This window comes from Paracoccidioides lutzii, assembly GCF_000150705.2.
Source record: "Paracoccidioides lutzii Pb01 unplaced genomic scaffold supercont2.22, whole genome shotgun sequence".
Lineage (NCBI taxonomy): Eukaryota > Fungi > Ascomycota > Eurotiomycetes > Onygenales > Ajellomycetaceae > Paracoccidioides > Paracoccidioides lutzii.
The window spans coordinates 223,808-240,631 of NW_015440968.1; the positions used below are offsets into that span (position 1 = coordinate 223,808).

At 45.3% G+C, this 16,824-nt stretch overlaps 3 protein-coding genes across 3 annotated transcripts; 1 reads left to right on the forward strand and 2 right to left on the reverse strand.

The window, feature by feature from the left end:
- Positions 1 to 3,250: 3,250 nt before the first annotated feature.
- On the reverse strand, positions 3,251 to 3,585 carry PAAG_07141 (hypothetical protein; the record flags this gene model as incomplete). The annotated part of the gene is made up of 2 exons (XM_002790859.2): positions 3,251 to 3,326; positions 3,431 to 3,585. 2 exons carry the CDS (start codon positions 3,583 to 3,585, stop codon positions 3,251 to 3,253), a joined length of 231 nt encoding a protein of 76 aa, XP_002790905.2.
- Positions 3,586 to 6,982: 3,397 nt separating this feature from the next.
- PAAG_07142 (two-component sensor protein histidine protein kinase) lies at positions 6,983 to 14,505 on the forward strand (the record flags this gene model as incomplete). Its single annotated transcript, XM_015846140.1, has 5 exons — positions 6,983 to 9,933; positions 10,023 to 11,213; positions 11,293 to 12,158; positions 12,218 to 12,755; positions 12,840 to 14,505. 5 exons carry the CDS (start codon positions 6,983 to 6,985, stop codon positions 14,503 to 14,505), a joined length of 7,212 nt encoding a protein of 2,403 aa, XP_015700575.1.
- Positions 14,506 to 15,410: 905 nt separating this feature from the next.
- Positions 15,411 to 16,538, reverse strand: PAAG_07143 (allantoicase; the record flags this gene model as incomplete). Its single annotated transcript, XM_002790861.1, has 1 exon — positions 15,411 to 16,538. The coding sequence occupies one exon, from the start codon at positions 16,536 to 16,538 to the stop codon at positions 15,411 to 15,413; it is 1,128 nt and encodes a 375-aa protein (XP_002790907.1).
- Positions 16,539 to 16,824: the final 286 nt, after the last annotated feature.

Here is a 16,824-nt window from a genome sequence, read left to right on the forward strand (position 1 = left end):
AATAATTAGCTACTTAGTTATCTATTCTGTCTCCATCCACAACCTATCCATGGATGTTCCCGGATATTCTCCCCACCGGAACCCTTTTCCTATTTATTCGTCATTCATTCATTCAATTTCAAAAGTCGGTTTGCCCCAAAAACTCGAGATTGTCCAGAGATGGCTGTTGTTCTGCTACACTGCCAGCGGGCGAGAAAGAAAACTGCCTGTGTGATTTATCTCAAAGAAAGGAAAGTCAACTGGCTTGCTTGCTTTTATTTCATATATTCCCCTGACATCATCCATGGATATTTCTTTGGAACCTGGCGATGACAGCTGATTTTCCAAGGTCTTCTCCCAGAACTTCCATTTCCAAGGTTATACAGGGTACAAAATGCCTATATGTTCTCAGTTCCAACAAGATTTACCCCCCCCAAAAAAAAAGTCTTTTATCTACTCCGTCCGTATGAAGAATTTATATTTACAAATCTATATTATTTCTCACATACATATGTGACTAATTAAATTTCCAAGTAAATGTCCCCATCCCTAACGGAAATAAGAAGCAATGAGGGAAGATTGGGATATTCCGTTCTCGGTTTACTTGGTAATTAGATGGTGATGGTGGCTGCTTTATTATTTAGAGGCATGAGGCAAACCAGCCACTGACAACTCGGGCATTTTCACCTCCGCTGCACTCAAGGTAGTGTGCATTGGGTTTCGCAGCAAGCAGCCAATGACGCCCAAACCCGGGCTACTGTTAGCCTTGAGCCATCAGCCTACGATTACAGACAATGTAAGCCCGCTAGCCCGGACTTGGACAGACGGTTGGGGCAGTTTGCTGCAATCCAGTTATGCTTTATTAGTGACAACGCCGTTCCTTGCCTGCTGATCGTTAGTTAGCAAGCAGTGGTGATGTCAAATTGACAGACACTTGTCGAATAATACCCTGTTATTACCATCTTCCCTCCATCCCGTCCTGCTTACCGCCATGCTCGTTGCTCAATGCTGCCTTTTCTCCAGAAATTTGTATGTTTTTTCTTCATACAAGAGAAATCATTCGGTAAAAACCTGATTTCATATTTCTGGTGTATATACACACGCTGCCTGTTCTGAAGAAGAAGAAAAAAAAGAAAAGAAAGAAAAAGCAAGAGAGAGAAAGAGAGAAAGAAAATCAGGTAAAAATAAAAAGAAAAAGAAAGATTAGAATAATTGCTAGCCGTTCTTGGCCCTCATTTTGGGCCGCGATGGTTGCATCTGGCGATGATGCATCCCACAATTTGGGTTCACCACGTTGTGTGATCTCTCAGTTTCGCTGTTACCCCAACTCCGTTCCACCAACCCATGTTTGCTCTTAATTTCGCGGCTCAAGCCACCGTTCGCCATTCTATCTTCTCGCTGATATTATCCGAGGGCTTTAAAACAAAAAGGCACTAATTATCCTTTCAACGGTTGCTATGTAAACACACGTTGAGAAGCTGAGTCTTTTCAACATAAACTTGCCGGTCAAACCTGAGATGCCCAATGACAATACGATTCCAACACCTAACCCTCGCCAATAATACGATCTACCCTCAAGGCGAGGTGCCAGTGGAGGTTAAACTAACCATCACCGGCTTTAATCCAGTCAAGCATTTCACAGAGCGTATGTCCTAATGTCGATGATGATTCATCACCTGCGATGGTAATCATCCCGTCTATATACTTTGCTGAAAGTTCCTACAGGCTAGCTACAACATGTATCCATAGTTGTGAATATTACAGAGTGACTAAATGGGATCTCTAACTGAAACATATTGCGCTCCTAATTTCACTGAGACAGGGAGAACATCTCTCACGTAAATCATGACTACATATTTACTCTTTAATGAACTCTAACCCCGGAAATGTTGGGAAATGTTGGTGAGTAATTAGTAGGCTACCCGAGAGTGATTAAGCACAAGCGATAGAGCCTGTGTCCATGGAAATAGTTTGCCGCATGTCTCAGCCGAATGGCGGATTAGAATTAAAATTCAAGATGCTGTTGTAACCAGCTTCGTCTATTACTTCATCACTTTTTTGTCGTTTATGCACGTAAAGTACTATGTTTGTGTCACGAATCATGTACATCTTTTTAATGGGAGCCCTTTTTGAGGCATTTGCGCCCCTTTCCTTTCCCGTCAGAGTAGGTAGCAGCAGGCAGCCTTACGGACAGGGGATAGATAAATGATGTTTGTGGAGAGGAAGAGCAGGGAATAATCGCCGCCTGCCAAGAGCCACCCAGAAACTGGCACGGGCCTCCAGAGAATTACCGTGAAAGGACAGGAAACCGAGCATGACACCTTGGGAACATCATCTGCGTATCACTATTGTCACACCAGGCCATCCGGGTTTTGAAGATACGATTAGGTCCGATGGAAAAGCCTGAAAAGTGAGGATTTGAGCCATCAGGCAATCTCAAAAATCACTTCTCTCGGCCCTCTCTTCACCTGGAGCTTTTCTATTTAAGAAAATACCAATGACAAGGGTTGATGCGGGCATCAACAAACGGACGAAGATCCATGGATGCATGCATGCGAAGACGGTTATGAGGTCACATAGCCAATAAAAGAAAGGCAAAAAGGGGATTAGCATTTCAGCTCCCGTGGAACTGTCCATGTCTCTCTTCCCGTGGAGCCTTTGTCAATTGGCTGACCGTTTGTTGGATGCGTTAGTTTATACCTCTCTCCATTGACATCACCAACCGCCGATTTCCAAGATCGCAAAAGAACCTTAATAATACCATGAGGAAATTTTTAAACATATCTTTACAGACATGAACGACCGATTAACTAGTTCAGCAATAACTATAGTTAATCAACTCTCAGTATTGTCAGCAAAAACAGAAAAATGAGAGAGAGAAACGGGTTCTCAGGAGAAAGCCCGAGAAAAACCACGCCTTATTTTGCCCCCCTTTTGTATTAAACCCTCCGACCCTCATGTTGTTTTCCTACGTTTCTCCGAAAGTGATCCAATTTCTTTCTTCCTTCCCCCCCCTTGATTCTGATGATGTTGTGAGTCAAAAGAGCGTAAGACTGGTAATGGATCGGCAGGTCGGGACGGTGGTGAAGAATGGAGAAACGTTTGAGTGAATTAATAAAAAATAAAAAAAATAAAAAAAATAAAAAAAGAGAGAGAGAGAGAACGCTGTATCATTTTCTTTTTTCTTCCCTTCGATGCGCCTGACAACAATCTGCATGGGTGATCATCTCAAATCAATCTACATATCAAGCAAATCTTTGGCGCCGCAATGTCACAAGGTTGGCTTCGCTTCGGACAGAGTCCTGATAATGTGGCCATTCTCAAACCATTCATCGATATTGTCCTTGCTGTTGACGTCGAAATGCGAAGCCACGTATCATTATTTTATATGGTATCCCCTCGGACCTCTCCTTCCAGTGGCAAGTCGCCACCATCTAGCGTCTTCACTTACATGTTGCCTTTCTCGGCTTCCTTCGCGCCCCTTTCCAGCATGACAACCCCCAGGATTGATTTGCCAGGACAAGAATGGAACCAGACACCAGCTTGTTGGTTCCATTGAAAATCCGTATTCGCGGCAAAAGGCGACTCTAGTGTATGACTCGCCATTGAATAATCTAGCAATACCGCTCAGTATGTTGTTAGTGGGTCGCCTGAGGATGAGACTCAAAGTTGAGCATACTCGTATTTATATTCGGATTGGAGATGCAGAGACTTCTTGAGAACGATCCAATGATTTGGGAAGTGGACGATTTCATTCCCGGTTCAATTTCAAGGCCCGGACCAATGATGTTTCTCAGCTAATTTACAAATTCACTTGCGAAGCTCAGAATGTGAGGACATTCGCTGCAAAGAAAGTCAAAAGGATTATGAAGAGTACTTACTCTCTTAGCATCTTTACAGTTTATGTAAAATGGCTGTTTTATACTGGTAAGGGTGAAATTCTGAAATCTTGTCCTAGATACTCGGTTTTGGACTTGACGTATTGCTCCTCACTCAGTTCTGAAAACGGCGAAATGTCACACTGAGGATTTGAGCTGAAAATCAACCAAAATGTCTGTAAACACAGTAATCAGACTCACTGGTTGCAGTTTCAATATGTTAACTCTCTTCTAGTATGATTTTCTTTTTGATATTCCTAATCTCTTTTGGAGTCACCAAGCCATCTATTGCTATAAAATGACCTCGCTTACATGCCGGAACCCTGAAGTTCATCAGGTTACTTCGAAAACTCATGGGGCTTGGAGTACAAATATTTGGTCATGGGCGATAGTCGTCAGCTTCCCCAAATGCACTGAACAACTCTGGCTAAATCCTCTGATAGTTGTCCCGATTATTTCAAGGACAAATTTATTTCAAGTCACTGGAAATCTAAGATTCGATCTCTAGAGAAATTTTGGAGAACACTATGAAGGTGGTCATTGACAAACCTGCAATTAACATAGACCTGGCCTTTATTTAGTTCTATACTGAGAACAAGGAATGTGCCAAAATATTACTACGTCAGAAAATTGGTATATGCGGGGGAAATTACGTGGTTATGAAGGGGCGTTGCTGTTGAAGAGATCCAATTCTTGAGTTGAGTTGAGGTCCTAACTGCTGGCGAGGCTCTTGGGAGTGGGTACTTGAAATGCAGAATTTCTTTTGCAAATCTTGCGAACTCCATTTTTGAAGTACTCTATTTTACGTATGTTGATTTGGATATGTTCTGGGACGAAATTAACGATTAGCTCTAGAAACCAGGCAGCCCTCCGCTCAAGAATCAATCCTAGCTCAAACCGGGCGTAGCTATGCATTTACACGCGCTCTACATACTTCCGTTGTTATAACTAGTTAAACGCCAGCGGACTTGCAGTCTACTTTAGATCTGCATTTCATGTGCAAGGCTTAGGCCGGCGCTTGTATTCTTCTCCTCAAAACACCAGATTCTCCGTCATGAAACCCCCATTCCCATCCCACGCAAGAAACAAGGCTATCTTCGGATGTGGTTTTCCCCGATCCTTTAGCTCAACGCCAGAACTGCTTTAATTGCAGAGATATCCAATCAATTTGATAATGAATCCTGAAACTTTATCAACGAGGGGTACAAAAGTCAAAGCTCCTGATTGGTATTGAGCATACATTCAAATCACAATAGAGTTGCATGTCTGGTTGGATATTTATGAACATCTCCAGGCTGTATCTGAAGTTCTCTCCACGCTACGTACGACTTCAAATTGAACTGTCATCAGACACATAACTACATCATGGGATGGCTTTTGTTTCGCAACTAATTGTTAAATGCGAGAAGCAGCTCTTGGTTTTTTCTCTCTTTCTCTTCCTCATTTGGTGATAGGCCTGTTCTTCGCTTCTAGTCTTTCCACAGGACTCTTGCAAACAAGAGGGAAATCCCTCATTTACTCTTCCTTTCCTTTTCTTTCCTTTTTAATTTTCTTGCTGTCACTCATGATAAATTTTTCATTTCCATTCATTTTCCCCAGTGTCTAATAATGGAGGTCCTCTTTGGCTAATTGCAGTGCTATCAGGGAGGGCAAAGGGCATGCTGCGAAAAAGATTGACAACATCCCTGACCTCCTGCATGCAAATTCCAGCTGCCAATTTGGCCTTGCAGACCAAACCTCAACACCCGTCAGTCTCCAGGCCTCAAGGATGCAGCTGTGGCTATATTTAGCCTTGAAAATTGGCGCTTCGAGCAATGGCAGCTGCAACGGATGATACTCCAGAGGTTCTACCGAATAACTGTTGTTTCCTCCACTTCTGCTTCAAGAATGAAAGATTAATGTGCATGGCCTTCCATGCATCAGAATGTCAATGATAGGTGATTTCTTCCCTTTCTCCTGTTTCGCAACTATGTCAGCCTTGTTTCAAAAGTTATACATATGTCTTGACGGGCCATTGTCTAGCCCAGAACACGATATCTTTAGAGGCTGCGAATTTGACATGCAGATCTTGACAATGAGCACGGTATATAGGTATAATGTATCACCATATCAAGCAGCATTAAGCAGGCTGAGGTGAAGAAGTGCAGCAAACGATTCTTCTAGCATCATTTACATGACCTGATCCTGAATATTTAGAGTTCATCTGAATCTGTGCAGTTCTCCGTAGATCAAGAGGGGCTGGCATTCGCATCGATCTTGGAAGATTAAAATAACTATTCTCCTCACCTTATCTACTCTGCCACTAACCTAGGGTTTCCATTGAAGCTTGCTGTGTGCAGAGTTCCCCCTTCCGCATATGCTGATGGGTGAAAACTGGGTTCTGACTCGTTGACTGCAAGGTTGGAAGAATGTCATCACACTTGTATTGTAACTAATTATATCAAGAAGTGGAATTAATCATTTGTCTATTGAAGTGTGCTCTAATTGGTTGTTGCCAAGCTAGCGCATGGGTTCTCACAGGAATCGGAAAATGACCTCTGGAAAAGAGATTAATCAAGGAAAAATAAAATATATATTAATAAAATAAAATACAAACAAGTTGATGGGTCACACAAATAACTAGTTATTTACTAGTTAAAGCGTTGGAAAGCTTCCTTGGGTTAGGTCAGCACTTAACTATTAATTAACATACTAGTTAACTAGTTAGTTAACTAGTTAGTTAAGTTCGTAGTTAGTCAGTTGCTGGCAACGGAGGCAAGCGCTGCCTAAGGAGGCCCTTGGCAATTTAAAGTAGTTGCAACCAGCCATGCCTAAACTCGACTGGGAGCATGCTGATTGTCCTGACCTACAACTAACGACTGGTTACAACATACAACTTTTGAAAGCCGCTGTCCAACTTCTTCGCTTCACACCAACTCTTCCTGATTCCTGATTTATGAAGACAACACTGAGGCCGTTCAAGGTATGACCACTCCTCACCTCAGTGGTACTAGACGTCTCCCGGCTGTTTACCATACTTCTCTTAATCGCACTCGAACGATGCATTGAGCAGGGCTTACCGCTCTCTTCTACACGGTTAAAGAATCCCCTATATATACCCCACCCTGCCCCCCAGCCGGCCCTCGATGGACGACAGCTATATCCTTGGGGAAGAGCTACCTCTTCCCACAGAACGCCTATTCGAGCGCTTGGCACAGATACCTGGCTACGTGTGGGACCAGAATTCAAGACCCTTTCGCTCATCCTACGACCACTGGCATGTTACAGGCGTCAGACTTGCTCCAGATTCTGATACCCCCATCTTCAGCCCTTCCAATTTCTCTCGATCCAAAGATTTCTCCTCCTCGCATACCTCTCCCAGCTTCGAAAACAGATACCACTCTCGACACCACTGGCGAAATAGCCTCAGCGAATCGAGCAGCGATGTTTCGTCCTCCCGTAACGATGATGAACACGATCCTGCGTGGATACCCGTTGTGGCTCGCATCTCAAGCCATGTCATCAGGCTAGAACGCGAGTTCCACACTCTAAAGTCGATTATTCAGATGTCGGATCCGGAATGCCAGCATACCGTCCGTCCTATTGATATGATTCGTATGAATCCTCAGCCGGGGGATCGAGGACCGTTATTGGTCACTATTTATGAGGCACTGGGTCCAAATTCCCTGAGAGAATTTGTAGGCTTTGGGCCCTCGTTTTTCTGCGTACATGGTGGAGGCAGCATGACAGAGTCGTCAACTGCGGGGATCCAGGTCCCCATTGCGACTTTCTTGGACTTTGCCATCGGTGCCTGCGAATGTCTGGAGTTGTTACATTACGGACTGAAATGCATACATGGAGAAATCAGACCTGATGCTTTCCATTTCAACTCCGAGGCAGGCACCGTGAAAATTGTGACTACGGGAAATGGCGCTAGATCCTTCGATAATGCACTAAGTGAAGGATGGTCGATTTTGTCGCGCGAGTTGGGCGTGAAAAATAAGCTACAGTTCATAGCACCAGAACAAACTGGGAGATTACCAACGGAGCCCGATAGTCGTACTGATATATACGCCCTTGGTGTGATGTTCTGGTCGATGCTTGTAGGACAACCTGCATTCGAAGCCAGTGATCCTGTAGAAGTGGTGCAAAATGTTCTTGGGAAACAATTACCTATGGTATCTCACAAAAGGATGGATGTGCCGGACGCAGCCTCCGCTGTTATACAAAAGATGACCCAAAAACAGATCGATGATAGATACTACACGATCTCCTCGGTGAAATGGGATCTTCAACAAATCTCAAGGCTGCTCGGAGATGGTGATCGTGAGGGACTGAAGAATTTCGTCATAGCCCAACGCGATGTCTCTTCATTCTTTGCACTGCCAGCAACTATGTTTGGCAGGAAAGAAGAGCATGAAAAGATCCTCGAAATTATCCACAAAGTCCAGAAACGTCAGCAGGCTATTATAACGCAAGCCTCTTCCAAGTCAAATATTTACCCTCTTTATGCCCTTAGTTCAAACTCGTCTCTTTCCGATAGTCGCTTAGAAGGTCTCGAAACAGGAGATGGCTCGAGTGACTCTGGATCATATGGTATCGCCGGCTCAAAGACCAATTCTACAGCTGCGCCTTATATTTTCACACATACATCAATGCAAGACTTGAACCGTAGTGGAGATTCCTCCTCAAGCCAAAAAACGCTCCTTATCTCCAATCGAGTTAAAAGCTCTATTGATTTGAGGACTGGCGGGGATGCCAATGATCGTGAAGGCCTCGTGTCTTCCAGTCTGGTTAGTCTCGGCCAATTCGATTCACTTGCAAGTCTAGGGCGGCGGAAAGTAACGGCAAAATACCGCCAAAGTGGACGTTGCGAGGTGATAAGCATATCGGGAGTTGCTGGCCTTGGAAAATCAGATTTGATAAACCGACTACAGCCGGAGATCCGTAAGAATGGTTATGTTGCCGTTGCCCGTCTAGATCGCTCGCGAAGGATCCCTTTCGAACCGTTTTTTAAAATTCTTGCCAGTCTTCTACGTCAGATTTTTTCAGAACGTGACGTTTCTTCTGAATATCACACCTCAATACGTTCAACGCTACAGCCTATATGGTTATCCCTCCATCGAGTACTTGGGCTGCCAGAAAACTTGATATACTCCCTAAAACAAACCAGCCAACCTGTGAACTTCTTGAAGTCCGTTAGCCCATTACCTGCACTTAAGGAAGGGCCTGAGGGATCATTCCATGCCAAAAATGCAGAGTTTATCAGTCTAAGTGCCGGTCAGACATTTAAGGATTTCTATAATGACCCGTCGTCGAGTGCAATGCTCAGATTCGCCGATACACTTCTTGAAACCTTGAGGGTTATGTCATTCCATAAATTGATATGCGTGTGTTTAGATGATATTCAATATGCCGACGCCGAAAGCGTTCATTTGCTACTCGAGATTATCAATAAAAAGATCCGATGCGTTCTTATGATCACAAGTCGACCGGAAGAAATAAACTCACCGGAATTAAAGGCACTTTTTCAGACCGACATGGCCAATGTTACCAGGATAGAATTGGCCCGGCTGAGTGAGCATGAAGTTCTCGAATATGTGGCTGCCACGATGCACCAAGCTGCTAGCAAGGAACTTCTACCCCTTGCCGCTGTTGTTTTAGAAAAGAGTCAGGGAGTTCCATTTTACATGCGCATGATGCTCGAGACCTGCTATCAGAAAAACTGCCTTTGGTATTCTTGGAGAGATTCTGCTTGGCAGTACGACTTGGACAGGATATTCTCCGAATTTGTTGCTCCGAGTTATGGTCAAGGCATTGGAATAGATTTCATTGCTAAACGATTTCAGGAACTTCCCTCGGAATCCCGCTCAATCTTATTGTGGGCTGCGTTGTTGGGAAGTCCATTCTCTTTCACGCTAGTTCAGAGATTACTCTCTGGAGAGTTTCTATACTCCCGGGGCGGAGAGGATGAGGAAGATATAACTTGTCCTCGTCGAACCCCTCTGACTCAGACTAAACGAGGCATTGTTTCGGGCCTTCAGCACTTACTTCAACTATACATTATACTCCCAGGCGAAACTGATGATGAATTTAGGTAAAGTCCTTACTTACTTTTTTCCTTGCCCCCTGCGTTTATGGCTTAGCTTTCTGTTCTAAAGAACTAATTAAACTGGTTTAATTCAGGTTTGCTCATGATCGCTATGCTCAAGCGGTTACAACTATGAGGGAGTGCCATAACCAAGAGAAGATGCATTTTATTGCTGCGCAGACCATAATGAAATATGGCCCAACTGACAGTGCTTCACTATATTCGAGAGCTCAACATATTCGCTCCGCAGCAAGATTAATCAAACAACAAGTTCCTGAGCGGATAAAATATCGAGATGCTTTATACCACGCTGCCCTCACTGCTTCCCGATCTGGAGCGAAATCTACCGCTCTAAGCTATTTTCAAGCTTGTCTTTACCTTCTCCAAGATGATCCATGGGATATCGATGCAAGAGATGTTTACTACGACGAAACACGAGAACTCCATATCCAAACAGCAGAGATGTTTATATTTAATGGAAAGCCCGCCGAAGCCATGGATATACTTTCCATCGTCTTTGAACGTGCACACACACCTTCATGCAAAGCGAGAGCATGGACTTTGAAAAGTAGGATACGCGCACAAGTCGGTGATATTTCCGGCGCCCTGGAGGCGCTGCTCACAAGCATGGAAGAGCTGGGCGTGAAAATCAACAGGTCCAGCTCTTGGGAAGATTGCGATGAGTCGTACGCGAAACTCAGTGCGTATCTGAAAGCAGCTGATCTTGATGTCGTTTTTTCTGCACCGCTTAGTGAAGATCCGTCTTTGATTGCCCTGGGAGCATTGATGGGGGAGGCCATGGGAGTGTGTATCTGGGGAGAGCCGTTGACATTTCTCCAGCTTGGTATTGAGATGATGAATATTTATCTATTTCGCGGATCGTTTGTCCAAATCGCCTACCTTTGCACTTACATAGCCATGATTGCTATGAGTCGATACAAGGATCTAGATCTTGGTATTAAGCTTAGCAATGCTGCAGTTAAGTTCATGGAGAGTTACGATGAACCATGGATTCCAGCTCGAGCTGTTACCGCCCATAACTTTTTTGTCAATCATATGAGGGTGCCTATGGCTACGACGTTACCACTTCTCGAGGGTTCGACGGAAGCTGCGTTTTTGATGGGTGAAAGATACTTGATTCTCATGAACATATCCGCAATGGTATTCACTCGTTTTTGTCTGGGTCATGATTTAGGTGAGCTGGAGGCTCTGTGCAATTATGGTCCAGAAGAACTTTGCGATTGGGAAAACGACCCACGTGGAGGGGTCTATATCATCTCTGTCCGGTAGGCTTCATCTTTCTAGTATTTTGATGATACCTACTTTTGGGAAATGTGTCTTAGTTGCTGATACGCTGTTTTTCAGACAAGCCGCCCGCGCTCTTCAAGGGAAGACTTTTACCCACTCCGCAGATCATATACTATCCGACGGACAGCACGACAGTGAGAAGTACCTTGCTGCTCATAAATTAAACTCTCACACCTTAAATATGTATCGTGCGATGAGCGTCATACCCCTCTACCTTTACGGGCATCATGAAAAGGTGGTGGAGATCGCCACTGAAATGACAAAGACTCTGCCCGGTCTCTGGTCCCTTCGTGCTTCCACTCATACGTTATTTTACCTTTCGCTAGCACTACTCAGCCTCCACATTGAGGATCCATCACGACCTGGACGCGAAGACGCCATCAGGCAGGCCATCGAGTACAAAGAGGAGATTGACTACAAAGCCAGCGCTTGCGACGCCAATTATGGTATGTGGTCATTGATTCTGGAAGGTGTACTTTGTGAGGCATCGGGGAATTTCCAGAAAGCCCTTCCAGCCTTCGAAGCGGCACTCGACCATACCCAGTTGCATAACTGGCCTCTGGAGGAAGCGCTCGCTCTCGAACTCCAAGTCGACTTCCTTGTTCGCCGTGGCGTTAAGCGGGCTGCACAGTATTTGTTGCGGCAAGCTATTACCTCATGGAATACCATAAGCGCAACAGGGAAAGCTAGACAGCTTTCAGAAAAATATGAATGGCTCCTAAGAGTTGGACCCCCCACCTCAAGGGTCAGTAACGCGGCTTGTCAAACTATTGATTCAGTAATCAATGTCCCCACGAGAAGTGCGGAGCCATCAACGAACCCAATGAATGGACAACTTGAAGATCAGCGCAATCGGGAATGGCTAGAGGAGAACGAGGAACGTACTGATCAGCACTCTCTGGACATATCTGGGCTCGGCTTAGGTAATGTTTGCAATTCACATATACCATCAGGATGGTCATTCTAACCGCATATTTATTAGATATAATCGACTTGTCAAGTATCCTTGAATTTAGTCAGGTCATGTCTTCCGAGTTGCATATAGACAAACTACTGAAAAAAATGGTTGGCATAATACTCGAGTCCTGCAGCGGATCAGAAATTGCCCTCGTAATCACAGATTTCGAACCATATGGCTGGCTGGTTGCCGCTGCTGGTGACCAAGAAAACGGAGAGGTTGCTTTCTCCGATGGGCTTCCGTTTTCTGAAGTTGAGGATAAAATGGCGCAGCAAATCACACATTATACTCTGCGGACGAGAGAGCCGGTTCTGGTCCATAACGTTATTGACGATGAACGCTTCTCCAACGTCAGTGATGCGTACGCGGCTCGAAACCCTCAAGGGAGATCTGTCATCGCACTACCTATCATCCAAGCCAAAAACCTTCTTGGTGTCATCCACATCGAAGGTAAACCGAATTCGTTTACACAGCGTAATTTGGTTGTGTTGCGTCTTGTTTGTAATCAAATCGGGATATCGCTGGCGAACGCTTTCCTCTATCGAAACGCCAGTAAAGTTAGGTAATGTTTATCCGACAATTTTTGTTTTCAAGACGTTTCGTTTCGTTTGCCATTTTTTACCACTTACTGACGCGGGTTCCCTAGTGCCGCAAATGCTGCTATGGTTGAGGCGCAAAAGCGTGCTTTGGCGCATGCCAGAGAAGCGGAACGAAAATCCAAAGTTGCGGAAGCGGAAGCTAAGCATAACGTTAAGCTCAAGGAAGATGCTGCTAAGGCCAAGTCAATTTTCCTGGCTAACGTTTCCCATGACTTACGCACGCCAATGAACGGAGTTATAGGTTTAACAGAATTACTTAAGAAGACCAATCTGGACCGCGAGCAGAACGGCTATGTCGAATCCATTCGCGTCTGCGCAGATACTTTATTAACTCTAATCAATGACATTCTCGACTTCTCCAAACTTGAGGCGGGTAAAATGAAAGTTGCGGCCATTCCGCTCAACCTCCGGGACACTATCATGGAAGCTGTTCGTGCTCTTTGTTTTACGCATCGCCACCGCGGGCTTCAGACGATCGAGGATTTGGATGAGCTTGATCCGAATTTGCTGGTTATGGGAGATCCTGTTCGTCTCCACCAGATATTCATGAACCTGCTGAGCAACAGCTACAAATTTACACCACAAGGTTCAGTTACAGTGAAAGCCAACGCTTCCGATGAAGAGGACGGCCGCATCCGTATTACTTGTAAGGTTGTTGACACCGGCATTGGAATTCCCGGTGAGCAATTGGTCCGGCTTTTCAGGCCATTCTCCCAGGCCGACAGTTCCTCTGCGAGATCTTTTGGAGGAAGTGGGCTTGGATTGAGCATTTGCAAAGCGATAATAGAAGATGTGCTTGGCGGCAAAATTTGGCTGCAATCTGAGGAAGGAGTGGGCACGACTGTAACTTTTACATTGGTCTTTAGCAAAGCCCCGAAGGGTGCGGTTGTGAAGACCCATTGGTCTCAAGACGGCTCGCGAGAGAAGACACAGACCGGCATAAGGTCTTCAATACGGGATCTCAAATCTATCCCCCGCACCGGGATTCGCGTGTGCGTCGCTGAGGATAACCCAATCAATCAAAAAATCGCAGTCACTTTCGTTAGAAATTTGGGTTTGGAGTGCGAGGCATTTAGCGATGGTCAACAAGCTGTAGAAGCTCTCAGATATGCATCTGCGGAGGGAAACCCGTTCCATCTTGTCCTAATGGACGTGCAGATGCCTGTGTTGGACGGATACAACGCGACGCGCAGAATCCGCCAAGACCCAGACCCGAACGTCAATGACATTCTCGTTATAGCCATGACTGCCAGCGCGATCGAAGGGGATCGCGAAAAGTGCATAGATGCCGGCATGAACAATTACCTCGCTAAACCGGTTAGGTCTGACGTACTCAAAACAATGCTTAATTGCTACCTCTCTCCCTTACTAGAATCAGAAGTCCCAATGCGGTCCCTGCGATGGCGTAAGCCACCGCCTATACAACTTCCACACCAAGCTTCTGTTAAAGAGGAACAATTGCAGGACAGCGACAGCAATTCCAATTCTAATTCGATGATGACCATTCGGAGAAACCCGGGGGATCTTTATGCAATTATGCGGAATGGTAATCCGAAGCCACCTCATAGTCCGCCGCTGGGCACCAGCATCAGTTCTGAGCAGGCGACTTCGTCGTCGTCGTCTGCTGTAGAATCTGCTGCTGCCTCTGCTGTTTCTGAGGGCACTGCCATTAAGATGAACGGGCGTGAAGAAGGGTCAGCGTCTGTGGAATGAACAGTCAATTGAATGAATGGATTAAGCGTTTTTTTTTTCCTCTTTTTTTTTTTTTTTTTGCTCGGGAATCTATCGAGGCACAGGTGTGTGGAGGCATGCCATGCTCTTATTTTCTGTCTTGAAGATATCATTTTCTTCTGTTTTACGTTTCAAAGGGGAACGCATGTGTAGGGCTTAATTTCATTTTCTTTCCAGAGAAGGCATTTGTTTGTCTCTTTGCTCTTTTTACATTTTCTATTCCTCAACTTCTTTTAATGAACAGCCATGGATGGACCTTCTTCTCATCCTGGGATTTGTACTCATTTTTCCTCTTGTCTGTTTTTTCTTTTTTTTCTTTCTTCTGCAACCACACTTAATTCTTATGATATGATACACTAACTGCATGGAAGGGACACTACCGCATAACGAAATGGGAGGAAATGATAGGAAAGGAAGTGCACCTTTACGGGCTTTTTGTTATGTTTTTCTTTTTATTTTTTGTCTTATTAAACTCATGCTTATATCTTGAAGTGATTCAAGAATTTTTCTCTCCTAATTCCTATATGTGATATTATCTAGGAATAGCTTGAATACTAGTTACTATAAATAGAGAATTGCTTCGCCTATATTTTCAAATTCCCTCTTTTGAACCCTCCTTTTACTGCACATTGGTTTATTTTTGCAAATTGTTTCTGTTTCTTAATTTTCAACCTTGATGATGGTTGAAGAGGGTTGGCTGTTATTGGTGTGATAGGTGAAGCAATATGCTGTAAACCTTGCTATAAGATGACAATACTTCAACCGCTGAATTAAATGAAATTGTTTCTTCATATTTGAGGTATAATGTTGGTTCGGGTATCCCAATCAATCAATACATACGTGAACTCTCCAACCCCTATCCACAACTCAACCAGCCGAATAACCCGTCACGCAGCCCTCCTCCCCAATACCCTAAACCTCTTCACACCACCATCCGGCACTATCGTCAACATAACATGGCTAAACACCTTCCTACCAATCTCTCTATTCAACATCCCACCCTCAAACACATGTTCTGTATCTGCCTTACACGGCTGATCCCCCTTCACGACATCCACCCACCCTTCATCATTAATCCTCGGGTCCCATTTACTCTTATCACCATCCTCGGCCCTCAAAAACCCACTCACCCTAACCGCACTCGGAAAATTGCCCCTGAAATCCTTTGTGTCAACAACCACCTTCTCAATCGTCCCTGCCAGGCCCAACCGCACAATTACCCTATCCACATGCCCGGGCGTCCGCGAACGAGCCGTCTCCCAACCATCGCCCATATCGTTTCCCCGGCCCGGGAGTAACAGGTTAGATGCGGGTGTGTAATGCTGGTTACTAGCAGCAACCACAAGGCCTCCCATGAGCGCTGAAGAGAGCTCTTCCAGGTCTGCCGTTGCACCTGCACCTGCTATTACTACCGCTGGAGCAGGCGGGGGTACGGCATGCCCGTACAATCTAAGTCGAGCAAAGCCACCATCCGGATACATCCTCACACGCACGTGCGTAATGGGTTCGGAGGGCTCTGACAGCAGCCAACCCTGCCGGCACGAAGGACCACAGGATTGCCGTGGCAAGATAACTGTCCACCCTCCAAAGTTCGGCTTCGCGACCTCAGTCTGCGCCTGGGTATCTTCCGGGCCGATATGGGCACCCTCGATAACCACGCTCTCACCATAGTTGCCAACAAAATGCGCCGTGTCGATTTCGACGCCCACGACGATACCACTGCCGACACCTAGCTTGATTACAGCCCAGTCATACTCTTCTGGATTGTGCCTGCGGGTTTCCCAGCCATCGTACCAGGCGCCAGTGTGGATGAAGACGCCTGGTCGGTGGACGGGGGTGCCTGGAGTGAGGAGGTTTGAAGCTGCGGCGAAGTACTCATCGGAGCAAGAGAGGACGACCGCGTTTAGGGAGGAGGAAGCGAGGTTTGTGGTTGTTGAGGCAAAAGCTGAGTCGATGTCGGCGGGGGTGAGAAGGGGTGTTACCTTTTTGGCTGGTGGGATGATGGGCATTTCCATGGTTGTTGGTTTTGATTTTTCCTCTATTGATTCTATTTACTGTCTTCTGAGGCGATTTCTTTTATAGGATTGATTGTCATATGATTTTTTATGGGTGTTTGAGAGTAGCGGAGACGACAATATATGGCAGCTGGTTAGGATGCGGGGAGATGAATCCCTTTATTTGGGTGCACTGCAGCCGATGGCGTGGGGACTGTGGGGATTGACAATTGGGACAGATGAACGAAATGCTCCCTGGAATAATAAACTCCTGTTCCGGTATGTTAAATGAAGTTTATGGTGCAAG